At 37.1% G+C, this 14,349-nt stretch overlaps 1 protein-coding gene across 1 annotated transcript; it reads left to right on the top strand.

Annotated features, from left to right (window-relative positions):
* The first annotated feature begins 6,786 nt into the window (after positions 1 to 6,786).
* LOC140007945 (uncharacterized) lies at positions 6,787 to 10,637 on the top strand. The gene is made up of 6 exons (XM_072051601.1): positions 6,787 to 6,989; positions 7,730 to 7,937; positions 8,155 to 8,482; positions 8,937 to 9,152; positions 9,292 to 10,128; positions 10,462 to 10,637. Exons 1-6 carry the CDS (start codon positions 6,832 to 6,834, stop codon positions 10,617 to 10,619), a joined length of 1,905 nt encoding a protein of 634 aa, XP_071907702.1. The 5' UTR covers positions 6,787 to 6,831; the 3' UTR covers positions 10,620 to 10,637.
* Positions 10,638 to 14,349: the final 3,712 nt, after the last annotated feature.

Raw genomic sequence — 14,349 nt, forward strand, 5'->3', positions numbered from 1 at the left:
TTTATGATTCCTAAAGTTTTATAGATCCACAGGGATTGGAACAGACAGATAGATGCACTGAGGTACAGTGCAGCTACATAACTGGAGCATTCCTTTGAGTTGGGATGTATTATTGAGCCTTTTTATGTTAGTGGTGGGGAATGGGATTGTATTATTGAGTTGTTCTACTGATTTTGTTGTTGATCTTCAAGCTATAGATCATGGAGACACTAATCCAACTTTTATAAATATGGATTGACCTTTATTTCTCCTTGGGAACACCTAGTATATATATATTTTTTTTAAAAAAAAAAGGAAATAAAAGAGGAAAAAGATACAAGTAGTGAAATACGAACCACCAGCAGACACAATAGGACAAGATTTGCATACGTAGTTGAATTTTTGGTGGTCACAGAGAGTGTCTTTTGTGCACTTTATACACTCCAGAGATAATGTGAGATGATTCTGCTCATGCAATGGACCTTCAACTGAAAGTACATCTTCAACGGCAGTATTCCATTGGACTTGACGAGTGCTATTCCTTTTTCGGTGCCGAGACGAGTCCTCCTATTTGTGGTATGAGAAGTCTTAGGTCAAAAGAAAAAAAAAAAACCATTGGAAAATATCTTAGTTTTAGGGCTATCAATAAAAGATGCGTATTACTGAAAATCGGTGCAGTTCCAGAATAGGGTTGGTGGCAGTATTAGTAGTTACCAATCTTCTGATCTTGGGTTTTTTGAGACGAGGACTTGTGAACCCATGCGGCGTAGAACAGTAAGCATTTTCGGGATGACAATGGTGGAGTGCAGAGGCCAAGAGTACCAGCAACCAGCAACAAATAGGTTGGTGTTTGAATCAGAAAGAGCCCTCAACAATACAATACTGTATGGATGTTATTCTTGACGCAGCAATTTCCCTGCTTACCAACACCTTTGAGTTCTTAATCCTTATCCTTCCATCTCCATCCTCCTCCTCAAACTAAATTATACTCCTCTTATTTTTCACCACCACCCAAAAGGCCAAGGAAAAACTACCAAAAACAAGCAAAGCTATTATGTTTTGCTTAGGAATCAAGAATTTCCCTTCTCAGAATTAACTGATTGTGGCATAAATTAAAGGCAAAACTTTTCTGATTGTGCACTTAGGAAAGCTGAATCAAAGATAAATTTTTTTTTTTTTGGATTCTTGGGTGATTTAGAAAGGGCTCTGGGAGTGTGAAATTTGATAGTTACTAGTGTTTGCTGGGACTAGGGCTTTCAGCCGAGGGTTTAGGTCAAGCCATCTGCATTTCTAGGTTTGTTGATGTTTTGTGATGGACTGCAAGATTGAAAATTGTCATAACTAATGATTTGGAAATTACTAATGCCATATGGTGCATCGAGAATTTGATTTTTTTTTTTTTTGACAAATTTGAGAGATAGCATGTTTCTCTACCAATCATATAGGAGGATTTTGGGATAAATGTGTCAAGGTCCTATAATTGGGTGACTATGGGTCTTTTGTGACACGCTAATGTGTAACATTTATGTTACATAACCTTAAGCATTGACATGCATCCTTCTCTTGAGTTCAACTTAATTGGGAGTATAATAATTCTAATAATTTAAAGATGAAATCAAAGGTGTCAACATATTAGAGCGTGTAACATAAATGTTACAATCCATTATCTAATAGAAGACTTGTTGCCTAATTGAGCAGCAGAGTACCCTAAGATTGACTGCTACTTTTTTTTTTCCTTTTTCTTTTAAGAAAATTGGGCTATTTCCATAGTTATTAAACTTAGCTCAGAAAAGAATCTGGCGAAAGAGATGGGTTAGCGGGTTACTATTTGAAGACTTGTTGCCTAATTGAGCAGTAGAGTTACCCTAAGATTGACTGCTACTTTTTTTTTCCTTTTTCTTTTAAAAAAATTGGCTATTTCCATAGTTATTAAATTCAATTCAAAAAAAATCTAGCGAAAGAAGTGGGTCAACAGGTCATTGGTTCAACCAAAATCCACTACCAGTGACTCGCTAACCCACCTTTTTCGCTGAATTCCTTTTCGGGCCGAGTTTAAAACAGTGAGTCACTAAATATATTTAAATATTATATCTCATAATTTTTGATATAGGATATATGATGTAAATTGTAATACACAATGCCATAGCAATTGCTCATTTAATTTAATTCGCTATAGAATAATTAGTTCATATAAGAATTAGCAAAACATAAATTTAATTAGTAATCCATCAAATTTTAAGTGTAAAATTTTATCTGTGTTTAGTGTAATTATCTTAACTTATTAACAAATTTTAAGTGCAAAAAATTTATTAAAAACAATATTTTTCTTTAAAAAGAATTATGTAATATGTTATTTTTAAATCCATTTTATAACTTATAGAGTTTAAGGGGTCATAAATTTTTATTAAAAGATTTCAAATAAATTTGTTTTAGAGAAATAAAAAAAGAATATTTTTTAAAATTGGCAAAACGTTCATACGGTATAAGAAGGCCATTCAATTAACATATGGCAAGTGGTTTGGTAGTGAGGATACTGTAAATGCTTGCCCAAAGTCCCAAGATTGAATCTTAGCAAGAGCTTTCTAAAATTTTTTTTCACAAAACATGATTCGTTAACAAAACCAACCGGATTTTTAGTTTAATCCGATTGAACCGCTATCTAATTGGAGATCCAGCTCGGTCCAATAGCCGTTCATTGGGTTGATTAGTTTGACCATTGGGTGGGGTTGAATTTAAGAATTATGCTATTTCTGTTCATCAATGAAAAGTTAACGAGTAGGATAAGAGTAGTCATTTAGGCTCATTACGAAATTATCTTTTAATAATCTTAAAATAAGGCCTGACCGTTTAAACAAAAAACTAGTTTGGATATATTTTTGGACCCTTAGGAAGGGCTTTGGGCATTTTGCACCCTTAGTTGTAATAAAAATAGAGAAGCTTGCTATCAACATGCATAGTATCAACCTTATTATTTGTTTCCTGATGTCACGTAGAAGTAAGGATAGCCACAGTTCCAAATTTGTTGGTTCGGTTTCAAAAATTGCCGGTTCTAATTTTCTTTAAATGATGAGACCGTTTGGATAGTTACGGTTCCGGTTCTGGAACTTTTGGTTCAGGTTTCAATTACAATTCCAGTTCCTTTTAGTTATGGTTTCAGTTCTTTCCAGTTACAGTTCTAGTTATATTTAATCACTTATGCAAAATTAAATATGAAATAATGTGACTGAATTTAGAATAAAATGAAAATTAGAGAAAATGAATTTAGAAGGAAAATAACACTTTTATTATATCACTAGCTGACTATAAAAAGAAAATAATTCAAATTTAATGAGAAAATACATTATATCTATTGAACATTTTAAATAAAACAAAAGATAAATACTTTTTTTTATTGGAATTGAAATGAAATAGGAAAAATATCTCAATTTGCATTAAATTGGCACATATATATGTGTGTGTGTGTGTGCGCCTATATATATATATATATATATATATATATATATATATATATATTCTTAAAATAGATGGTCCCAGTTAGTGCTGTTAATCGAGCCGAGTCGAGCCGAGTATCTGAACGCCGAGCTCGACTCGTGACGAATTCGAGCCAAGCTCGAGCTCGCTCGATAGCGCTAACGAGCCATAATACGCACTCGAACTCGACTCGACTCGAAAAAAGGAAATGTGACTCGAACTCGAGCTCGAGCTCGACTCGTTTATCATAAACGAGCCAGGCTCGGACGAGCTCGAGCTCGAGCTCGAAATATCTATCCGAGCTCGAGGCTCGAGTTCGAGGCTCGAGGCTCGAGGCTCGATTTTAGACTCGAGTTCGAAGCTCGAGACTCGATTTTGAGGCTCGATTTCAAAATTCAACAATCAGTTATTTACGAAGTCCTGCTCCAACATATCCAGATTTAGGCTATCCAAAATCAACAAAAAATATTAGGATTGGCAACCAATGCCATTCACATTCAACAATACACAAACTCTAACCACATTTCATCCAAGACAAATAAGACCATAACATCCATGATCCATACAACACAAACTCCAGGGCTGCAGTCAACAAATACACAAACTACAGTCTAATTCCATATGAAACAACATTCATAAGAGCCAATATACCATAACAGGTTTTGTCCAGCCAAATAAACGCACAAACTACAGCCAAATAACCATGTAAAACACTGCTACATAGCTTAAAAATTGTCCAACTTCAAACACCTGACAAGAAAAAGTACAACCCCTTCAGAAATCACAAGAAAAAGTACAGCTTCACAAGTCCAGCTTTACAAATCACAAGAAACAGCATCACATATTCCAGAAAACAGCCTTCAAATGTCCGGAAGATCAATTTCTTCAATTGTAGATGATTCGGAAACATCGAGTGGTTCCTACAAAACGAAAACAAGAAAGTTAAAATGAAGATCGCAGTTATGGATGTCTTAAGGATGTCTTAAGGATCAAAGCCTGCATTTAGCCTCTGAATTTTGGATACAAAAAAAAGAAAAGAAATGCCCACAGCAGTCGAAAAATAAAGCTGACAACCTGCAGAAGTTTAACATAGTGTGTTTAACTCAGATATTGCGGCAACTAAATCGGCATAATTCAACATAGATCTTCCAACTGCAGTCAAATTTTTTAACAAATGCCAGAGGGTAATCCTTACACACTTCTAATCATAAAGAGATGACACTTGCAAACAAAAACTTTCAAAATCAAGTAATTTACCAGGGTTGCTACTCCAGAACTTTAGCAACTCCAACTCTAATGGTACAAATGCTTTCTGGTGGTGTTAACGAAAATTGCGGTTCATAAAATTAGCAAATAGTTCTTTGGTTGGCTTGGTTGTGTTTCTCAAAATCTTCTACCTAATCTCTAAGGGCAACCATCATGCGACAAAGATTAAAGAGCATAAGTTGCTATTAAACTGCCTCTGGAAAAACAGCAAAACTTCATGTCCCTATTGTCAATATTTCAATGCCGCCCATCACAGAATACCTGTAAAAAGTCTAAGAAAAAGAAATACATACGACACGAGCAGATAAAATGTTCATTTACAGATCTCCTATCATTGTTCACAGCTAATGTCACAACAACTCACAGAAATCTTGCAAATCTATAAGTGCACCTTTCAAAGGAAGACATTAACTCTTGTCATTCAGTACAATTAACCTACGAAAAGAGATGAAACTTACCAAAAATCACGAAGGATTAGAGAAACCAGTCAAATTGGACTGGTTTTGGCCCTGGCCGTGGACGGGGTTGTTAATGGCAGAAAACAGAGGCTGTGGGCGGCAGTGGAGGCAGAGGTTGATGTGGGTTGCAGCTGTGGAGTGCGGCTTGCTGTGGAGTGCGAGGTTACGGTGTTGCGGGGTTGCGGGCTGCGGGGTTGCGGTGTTGCAGGGCTGCGGGGGTTGCGGGGTTGCGGTGTTGCGGGGCTGCGGGGGTTGCGGGGCTGTGGGTGCGGCTGTGGGTTACTGGTTGCGGGTTGCGGTGTTGCGGGGCTGGCAGGGTTGCGGAGCTGCGGGGTTGCAGGGTTGATCCAGATCCGGGCTGCAGGGTTGCAGGGTTGAGGAGCTGCGGCGTTGCGGGGCTGTGGCCTGTGGGTGCGGCTGTGGGTTACTGGTTGCGGCGTGCAGCGGAGAGGGAGAGGCAGAAATGAAGAATGAGAGTATGAGACGATGCAATATCAACCCTAGTCCAAATTTCTACTTGTTGACTGCTAAAATGACACAAATATCCTTCTTTGTCGAGCTCAACCGAGCTACTCGATAAAGAATCGAGTTCGAGCTTACTCGGCTCGATAACTCAACGAGTATTTATCGAGCTCGAGCTCGGCTCGTTAATTGAAATTAACGAGCCGAGCTCGAGCCTTATCGATCCGAGCCTTAACGAGCTTTCGAGTAGCTCGTTACGCTTAACAGCTCTAGTCCCAGTTCCAAAAATGTCGATTCCGACTTTAATTCTTTTTTTTTTTTTTTTTATGAATCTGACTTGCAACCTTTTGTCATGGTTTCCATTTGATTCAATAAATTGTTATTTCAATTCTAGTTTAGTTCCAATTCAGACTTAAACCGTGACCATATTTACAGCCAACAACAATTAGGCCTTCAAGAATCAACAAGGCATCATGCGGCTTCAAAATGCATTCAAGTATCACAAGCGTTTAATTCTAGTGTTACGTAAAAGTTACTGATAAGATAGTTAAATTTTTTTGATGAGTCTCACTAGATAAGTTTTTTTTTTTAAATTTACTTTTTTGTTGAGGGAGGGAAACTGTTTTTTACTCTTTAAATTTTAATAGTGTAATTGAAAATATTCAATTCGAGAACTTCTCATTTACACTTTCCCTGCCAAATCATCCAACACATTCATTTTCAACACGGGAGACGCAAATAAATCCAAGCTATGTAGTTCTAAAAAGAGTAGTAATTGCACCGCTACATAATACTCCTATTTAGTATTTAGTAGTGTACCAATTGGTTAATTTTTTTTTTTTGTTTATCAAATTGATTGCTCTCTGTTACTCCTTTTTTTAAAAAAAAAAAACGATTGCTAGATGTTAATTCTTGAACGTTAAGTAAGTCTTTTACCTTCTACCTTAAGATGTGATTTAGCCGCCAGTCCTAAGCCAAATTGCACATTTTTAAGTAAGCACCAAAATTAGAAATTGATAATTATAAAGGAAGGACTGTTTACCTTTTACTAACTAGTAATATGTATTTCTACTTTTTTTTTTATAAAAAAAAAGTGTTATAAATACAGAAACGATACTCTCAAAGAGGAGAGCTCCCCACTGTCCAGACTCGACTCGAGCATCCTTCGCCGATCACGCCAAAGTGTAAGTGTACAATGGATACGCATACGCCAGCGCCCAGCCCCAAATCATCCAGGGGCCGCCGGGGACGACAACAAAATCACCGACAACGACGACGTGTCGAGATGGAGCTCGAACTCGAAGCCATGCGCAAACACGACTTCTCATGGCATCCTTGCAGAGTCTCACTTCGGTAACTTGGATTTTTTTTGCCCAGAATCTTTAAAAAAAAAAAAAGAAGAAAAGAAAAGTATTTCAACTGAAGTCCTTTGGTCGCTTCTGCTTCCGGAGGAGACAATGCATGTCCTATTTCCCGGTACATGATCAATGCAAACAATGTTTCAGTACTAGTACCAGTACGCAATTTGTCCATTTTAGGTGTTTGTGATTATTTTCTTCCCCTTCTTGCTTTGCTTCTCCGCATTAATAATGTCATTAAGTTGATAATTACTACTTAATTATTACTCCAGCAAATATTATATTATTTCGAGGTTCACGATGAAGAGTAATGTGATATATTGCCTCGTTCATTTTTATTGAATATTAGGAATTATCAAGAGAAAAGAAAAGCGAATCTTTTATTTATTTTTAATAATGCGGTTTATTTTTATTTATTTTATTTTTTTTGGGGTTGTCTTCTGTACCGCAAGTGTATCTGCTCCTGTGTTATCGATATTCTATTCAAAAAATTGAGGAGTGTTGGAATCGAAACGAGTATTGTCCTGCTGCCGTGCTGTGAATAGAGATGAATCATAAGTGCGGGGGGCTAAATCAAGGGAGGAGCATGGATGGTTAATGGCGCTTGATCGGCGCCGTGACTATTTAGAAATATTAAGACCCCCTCTGCTTGCTTTCCGCTAGGACTCTTTTGCGATTGCTTTTATTTAATTTCTCACAATATCAAAGCTCACTCTAGCTCTTTTGGTTCTGCAGCTCCAGTGGTGTTGGTCTCATTGTGGAATATGGGACCAATGACACTGACGATTGTATTGTAACTAAAGAAGAAGCGCTTTCTCGTCTTCGCATTCGATCTACTCCCTTACATGGAGATGAATGCTCTCTCCTGCGAGAAGGAGATCGTGTTCTTGCCACCAGGAAGTCACCACCTAAGAGCCTCTTCTTTGATGCTCAAGTAGAAAAGGTACCTTCATTTTTGTTCCAACTCAAATGTCGCTGGACCATTTTTGGGTTAATTTTTATCTCATTTTTAGATTTCCAAAGCTAATAAATAGATTCATAGTCTTCTGCTGAGCACTTTCAAGGTTGCAGTTTAGTATAAGGTCTGTGAAATGGTAGTTCTTTTTTTTTTAATAAATATTAAACAGACCGCAAACTGCTTAATCGTCCTTGCTATGCAGCCACTACGTGTAAGACACTCAAAGAAGATCCATTGCAGATGTATGTTTGTGGTCAGATGGATTCACCATGGACGTGAAGGAGAAACTGCAACAATTCCGTCTTCTGCAATCATGAAAATGTCTGCCGAATGCATCACTCTTCATCCTACAATTGTTGCTTTCTTTAGTAGTCTGACAACACCAAATCATTGCACTATTTCACCATTACCTACTGTACTCAAGGGCATGGACTACGAAAGAGATGTTCTCCAACTAGAAAAGCAAATAGAAGATATAAGTAATGCAGCTGATTCTTCAGGTATTAAAGTTTCAGAAAACCTTATTGACGGTGACGTACTACCTTATGTGGTGACTTCTCTTTATATTTAAGGCCAAGTATCTTAATGTGACCAGTATGTTTCTGCTATATTCCTTTGGGGTATATAAAAATTATCTTATTTGACCAGTAAGCTCCTACTCTATTGTCCTTTGGGTACATAAAGTTTTTACTTATATTGCACATAGTGAAAAGTTCTTTTCTACCATCTTGCTGGTTAAGCCTGTATTATTTAGTACATTTAATGTATGCAAGAGTAATCAAAATGAATTATGCATTATCATTCCCTGTTGACCACAACCTTGCAAAACTGATTCTCCCGTATGATCCAACTTAGTCTGATTGGTCTTCTCATACAAAGCCTTATTGAAGGGATGCATGGAACCCGAATTGGGCATGTAGTTGCGGGCTTATGTGTCACTATGGGCTATCATCTAGTCATTCATGCTTTCAGCTATTTTTGCAGTCGATTTCAAGGGCCAAGCTCAATGCAAAGCAATTTCTGAATTGAATGCAAGTGATTCAAGCATCCAGCTGCCTTCTTTTATGAATCACATGAAGGAGATCAATGACAAAGGCTCATCACCTGCTCAAGAGTTTGATGCATCTAGGACTCCTCTCAATCCAAATCCGATTGCTGGATGTGCTGCTCTTGCTTCATTGATGTCAAAATGTTCTCAAGGTACTGGATTGTTCACCCGCTCTCAAGGAAGGAAAAGTATTAGGACCTCAATTAGGTGTTACTGATTAGAGCATCACTTTTTATGATTCTTTTGCGAATAACCCCTATTCTATGGATGATGGCTTTCCCTTTGAAACAGATGGTAAAACTGCTACATTAGTCCCAAAATACGAGAACATTGTAAAGACACTCTTTCCATCCAAGGAAGCCACCAGGGAACCTAAAATTGTTGATGCATCAACTGAAGAAATGAAACAAGAGAGCAAAAATGAGGAATGCCGCCCACAGACTGTTGATTCCGTTGCCAATGTTTCCCCAAAGAAGAACCTGGATGTGGCTGCTGGAAGTACACTTTCTTGCTCAGCAAAACAGAGAAGCTCCGAGGCGTCTTGTAAAAATGTTGATATGGCCTTTATTGCTGGGCAAAAACCGATGCCTTCAATGAACACAAGAAGGTTCACTCGTTCAGCAGTTCGTAAAGCAGAGGAAAAAGTTGTTGCTGAGGCTAATAATGTGATTAAAGAAAATCCATCATTAGTACGGGGAAGTGCTTTGGCACAAGATCAGAAAACTGTTGTTTCTCCTATTGATGCTGAGACTGCCTCAACCATTACTCACAAATTTACGGATCCAGAAGCCAATACGGGGATCTATAAGAGTAACCATTTTGTGAAGAAAAGCTGTGCTGCAGGAATGCTGACTTTAAACAACTCAAGAAGATTGACACGCTCTGCAGTTCGTGGAAAGACTGAAAACAATAATGTGGAATCTCACAAAACATTTGAGGAAAGCAGGTTATCTGATTGTGTCAAAATAGATATCCATAATGGTGATAACGTCTCAGAGAGCAATGCATCAGAGGCAGAAAATGCAATCCCTACAACCCTTCAAAATGGGATTTCTTCTACTCATGACAGGGAAAGATGTAGGCAACTGCAAAAGTCATCTCTTGTGAGGACCATACAAGACATCGAAGGTATTCTCAAGGAACTTGAGTTATGTTGTGCAATGGAACTCATCACTAATCAAATCTAGTTTTCCTAGATCTAATTTTATCATATAATTGATATAGATGTTTTGCTTATAAGCAAACATATGCATGATGAAAGTTTGCTACACTCTGTCACGGCGAACCTTTGTACTTCCACAAAACCTGCACTCCCCATGGGCGTTCAGTGTTTACCGTCTTTTGTCTCAGAGTAGTTGACACAAAACACATGTTGAGTTGATCGTTGACCTATCCAGCGAGTATTTTTGTTTTGTGGATTTCATTGTGGTTCTTGAAAATTAAATTATTGTGATGGTCTAGGTGATGTCGCCAGCAATGATAGACGCAGTCACGGTGTCAAGAGAAAGCCAGTTGCTCCGAAGAAGCAAGAGCTACGTTTTTCCCCACGCCTCAGATATCTTCCTCGAACTCGTTCCCAGAACCAAGTCCTGAGCTCGCAAGGAAAGAAGCCCTTGTAAAGGTATTAGCATGCGAAAGATACTAGGGGAATGAAGCTGTAACTCGAGAGTTAGTAGGATTTCATACATAGCTGCAATGTGCAGACTCTCTCAGTCCATTATAAGTGCAGTCCCTCAGCTATTTCGTGGAGGTATTTTTATGATTTTTTCTTTCTATTTTGTGTTGGGTAAAATTCGAGTTACCTATCTTTGAGGACAGGCTCAAACAATCTTCTCAATATGATCATCAGACCCCTTGTTTGTAAGTAGGGAATGACAGAAATTCCGCTTATATTCTTAAAACACCCGTGTAGACGGTGAACAACATAGTCCTACTGCTTATCAAAAGTTATTTATTAGTTCTAGATTTAAGTAAAATACAAGTGTTGCTTCTTTAATGCAGGATTATCTGGGATCATATTTAGCTGTTCAGTTTCCATATCAGAACAAAAAAAAAAAATTACATTTCATGGTTTTTAACTGAATCACCAACCTTGACGCATATTTCACTGATATTTATATGCAATAGTACCGGCGTTGTGATAATATCTGTATTATTAATTGGTGTTCTGCCACCGCTACGCGTGCAGACATTGTAGCCTTTGGTTATTCTGTCAAAAATGTTAAAGAAAAATATCGACAACAGGAAATCATCGTAATAGCAGCATTGTCGAAGAGTCTAACTCGCATTCCCTCATTTTCTAGTTTGTACGTGCATGGAACTTGAAAACTAAACTGCATTTAAAAAAAAAAAAAAAAAAAATTAGGGGCGGTTTTTTGACAAATAATTCATTGTCCAAACATGTTATTGAGGAACCAACCAAACATGATGCTAGAGCAAGAAATTTGACAACCTCGTGTTGTTTCGAAAACTAATACTCCCTCCGTCCCACTTTGATAGTCTTGTTTTCCTTTTTGGTCTGTCCCAAATTGTAGTCCACTTTCCCATTAAAAAATGTAATGATCTTTCAAATTGTCTACAATACCCTTATTAAATATCTTGTTATTAATACATTGTTATTAAATACTAATCCATTACATTGAATACATTGAGCTTTTTCAATGCACTCTTCGTTATTAGCATAAGGGTATTTTAGGAAATTATTAATCTAAATTTATGTTTCCAATCAAATTAATTACACTTTCTTAATTTGTGTGAAAAAAAAATCAAGACTAAGTAAACGCGACGGAGGGAGTAGTAATAAAGCTTTGGTCCATGTCTCCTTCATAAATGAAGTAAGCAGTAATGACTTTTAAAAAGAAAGAGTAATCCATAATGATTATTTAGGTGAGCTTGGAAAACTCTGTAAATGGTTTTTGACCTTTCGTTTGGACATACCGCGTAATCTTTTTTTTTTTCCGATGACTGAGAAACTCAGACTTTTTCGTTACTAAAGTTGACCTGCGAGAAACCTTCAAAAGCCGGCAACTTTAAAGTTGACATACCGCGTAATCACGCCACTCTGTTCTGTTGTATTCCTGACTTCTGACTCGGGTGAAGAAAGAAAGCCAGCCTCTTGGATTTCCAACCAACGACAGAGCTTGGATTTGCCACCCTCTCGTATCTATCTATGTTATGCAGTCCCACCCACCAAAGAAACCACAGCCTCTGCTTGTGTGGTATCCCAAAAAGGCCCTTCCGTCCATACGTCCAAGAACTGTTTCAACCATCGCCAATTCACCCTTTGATTTGTATCAACCAAGCCCTTGCACTAAAAATTTGCACCAAATGGAATCTAGCTTCATTAACAGCATAACACCCTTAATTTGAATTGTAGCCTATAAAATTTTCGAGTGTGCATGCCTATGCGTTTTTAGAAACCCCTTTTCCTTGCTAAAATTGGTGCACAATCACAAATATAACAATAATGACCTCTGAAAATTTTATTCCAGTACGAGAGGGGCGGGATTTTAGAGGTCGGGACGGGTGGAGAAATTAATCTAATTCCTGGTACGATGAAGAAATTTATCTTCAACATTACACATAAAGTCAATAAAAAAAACTTGACTCGAGTATTTGCAATCTTCAAATTTCAAACCTTGCCATAAAGTCAGTGAAAAATCTTCACTCGAGTAATCGCCACCTTCAAATTTCAAACCTTGCCCTTCTCAAGCGAATTAGTATTGACAGGAACATCTATACTACAAATCCCCATTCTGAAATTTTAATTGTTAGCTGAGAGAAAAGAGAGAAAAAAAAAAAAAAAGCACTGAAAGCAAATCAAGCGCGAGTGATTTTAGTTCATCTTAACAATTGCCACCATTATTTAAGCCAAAATCCCTTGAAGAAACTCTGAATAAGTGACCTTTAACCGTCATCGGAGATTGAGCAGGCGGACGGAGGCGGGTGGTGTGACGACATGGGCCCATGGGGTACGTGGGGCGAAGAACGTAGAAGATCATAGCGGGGTTGGGGATAATAATAATATGATAAACAACAGGCAGGAGGCAGCAGCTTGAAAGGTTCGAGCTTGGAGAAACAAAAATGAACGTGGACTAAAATTCTCTTGTCTCTAACTTTTAAGGGCAAAGCCCATAAATCAATGGTTAAAATTTGGACACAAAACTAATTCTTGGAGTACATTGATGCAATTATTAACCGTATTATACCCTATTTAATACCCCATTATTCGTTAATTTATGATTGGTTAGAGAACCATTTAGCTTCTGTAACTTGTGATAATGCAAGAGAAATAGAGGATGAGCATTTTGCGCTTGATTACATGCATCGCCTGATGATGAGACAAAATGTTGGGATGCCGGTGAATGGTATTTGCATAAACTGAGTTCATTTGTGTGGTCTCTGGTTTGGACACGACTGATAATGCAAATGTTTTGTTCGATGTGCTAGATCAAGTGCTGAACGGAGAGGAGACGATCTTGAACACATTAATTCACTTCTTCAAAAGACCTAACATTAGTGATTATGAAAAGAAAATATGTTGAATATTTCAAGTCTTAAAGATCAAACAATTTTTTTTTTCTATCGCTACGATATAATTTGTTATATATATATAGACAAAAAAAAAAAAAGAGTACTCGAACACCGTCTTTTTTATTTCAGCCGTCAATTTAGAAATTAGGATCAAAATTGGACGATATGTACAAGATTCTGAGATTTTGCGGATCAAACTGCAACACCTCGCGACCATTAGTATTGTCTTCGTTCACTTTGAAGGTGTTCTGTTAACAGGTCATTTTAGTTTTTTTTTTTTTTTTTTGGGCTGGTCAAAATATCACTTCAGAATCATAATATCAGAGAACATAAGTCTGATACTAGCCAGCCTACTTCTGTTTGCTAATTTTTAGTTGCTTGACAAACTAAAACTTTTCTTCTCTTCCTTCCATCTTCCAAATATGTTTGGATAACTCAATTTTGCCGAATAATATTTTACTTGGTTCATAAATATATTTTTTAATTTTTTAAAATATTTTTAACTACTTTTTTTTTTAATTTCACATACATTATTACATTATAAAAAAAAATACTTTCGTAATTTTTATAAATAATATTTCAAATAATACTATGTTGTTATCTATAAGTAGAAGATCTGATGATCACCCTTCCAAAGGCCGCACCTTCTCCCTAAAAATTGTCTGTAAAATCTTTTGGCACTTCCATTTTCACACCAATATATAGTTGTAGTTGGATTAGCCGGATTTCACATGCGGCTGGTTATCAACTAAGAATTCTGCTATTTATTTCTTCCATCTCATATATAGTACGGTACGGAGTAAAGTTTACATGTCT

This window comes from Coffea arabica, chromosome 6c (genome assembly GCF_036785885.1).
Source record: "Coffea arabica cultivar ET-39 chromosome 6c, Coffea Arabica ET-39 HiFi, whole genome shotgun sequence".
In the NCBI taxonomy this organism is placed as follows: Eukaryota; Viridiplantae; Streptophyta; class Magnoliopsida; order Gentianales; family Rubiaceae; genus Coffea; species Coffea arabica.

Coding starts and splice junctions, on each gene's coding strand:
- LOC140007945 (XM_072051601.1), top strand. CDS start 6,832: ATGGATACGCATACGCCAGCGCCCAGCCCCAAATCATCCAGGGGCCGC. Junction 8,483..8,936: donor TTCAGAAAACCTTATTGACG/GTGACGTACTAC, acceptor CTATTTTTGCAG/TCGATTTCAAGGGCCAAGCT. Junction 9,153..9,291: donor GATGTCAAAATGTTCTCAAG/GTACTGGATTGT, acceptor CCTTTGAAACAG/ATGGTAAAACTGCTACATTA.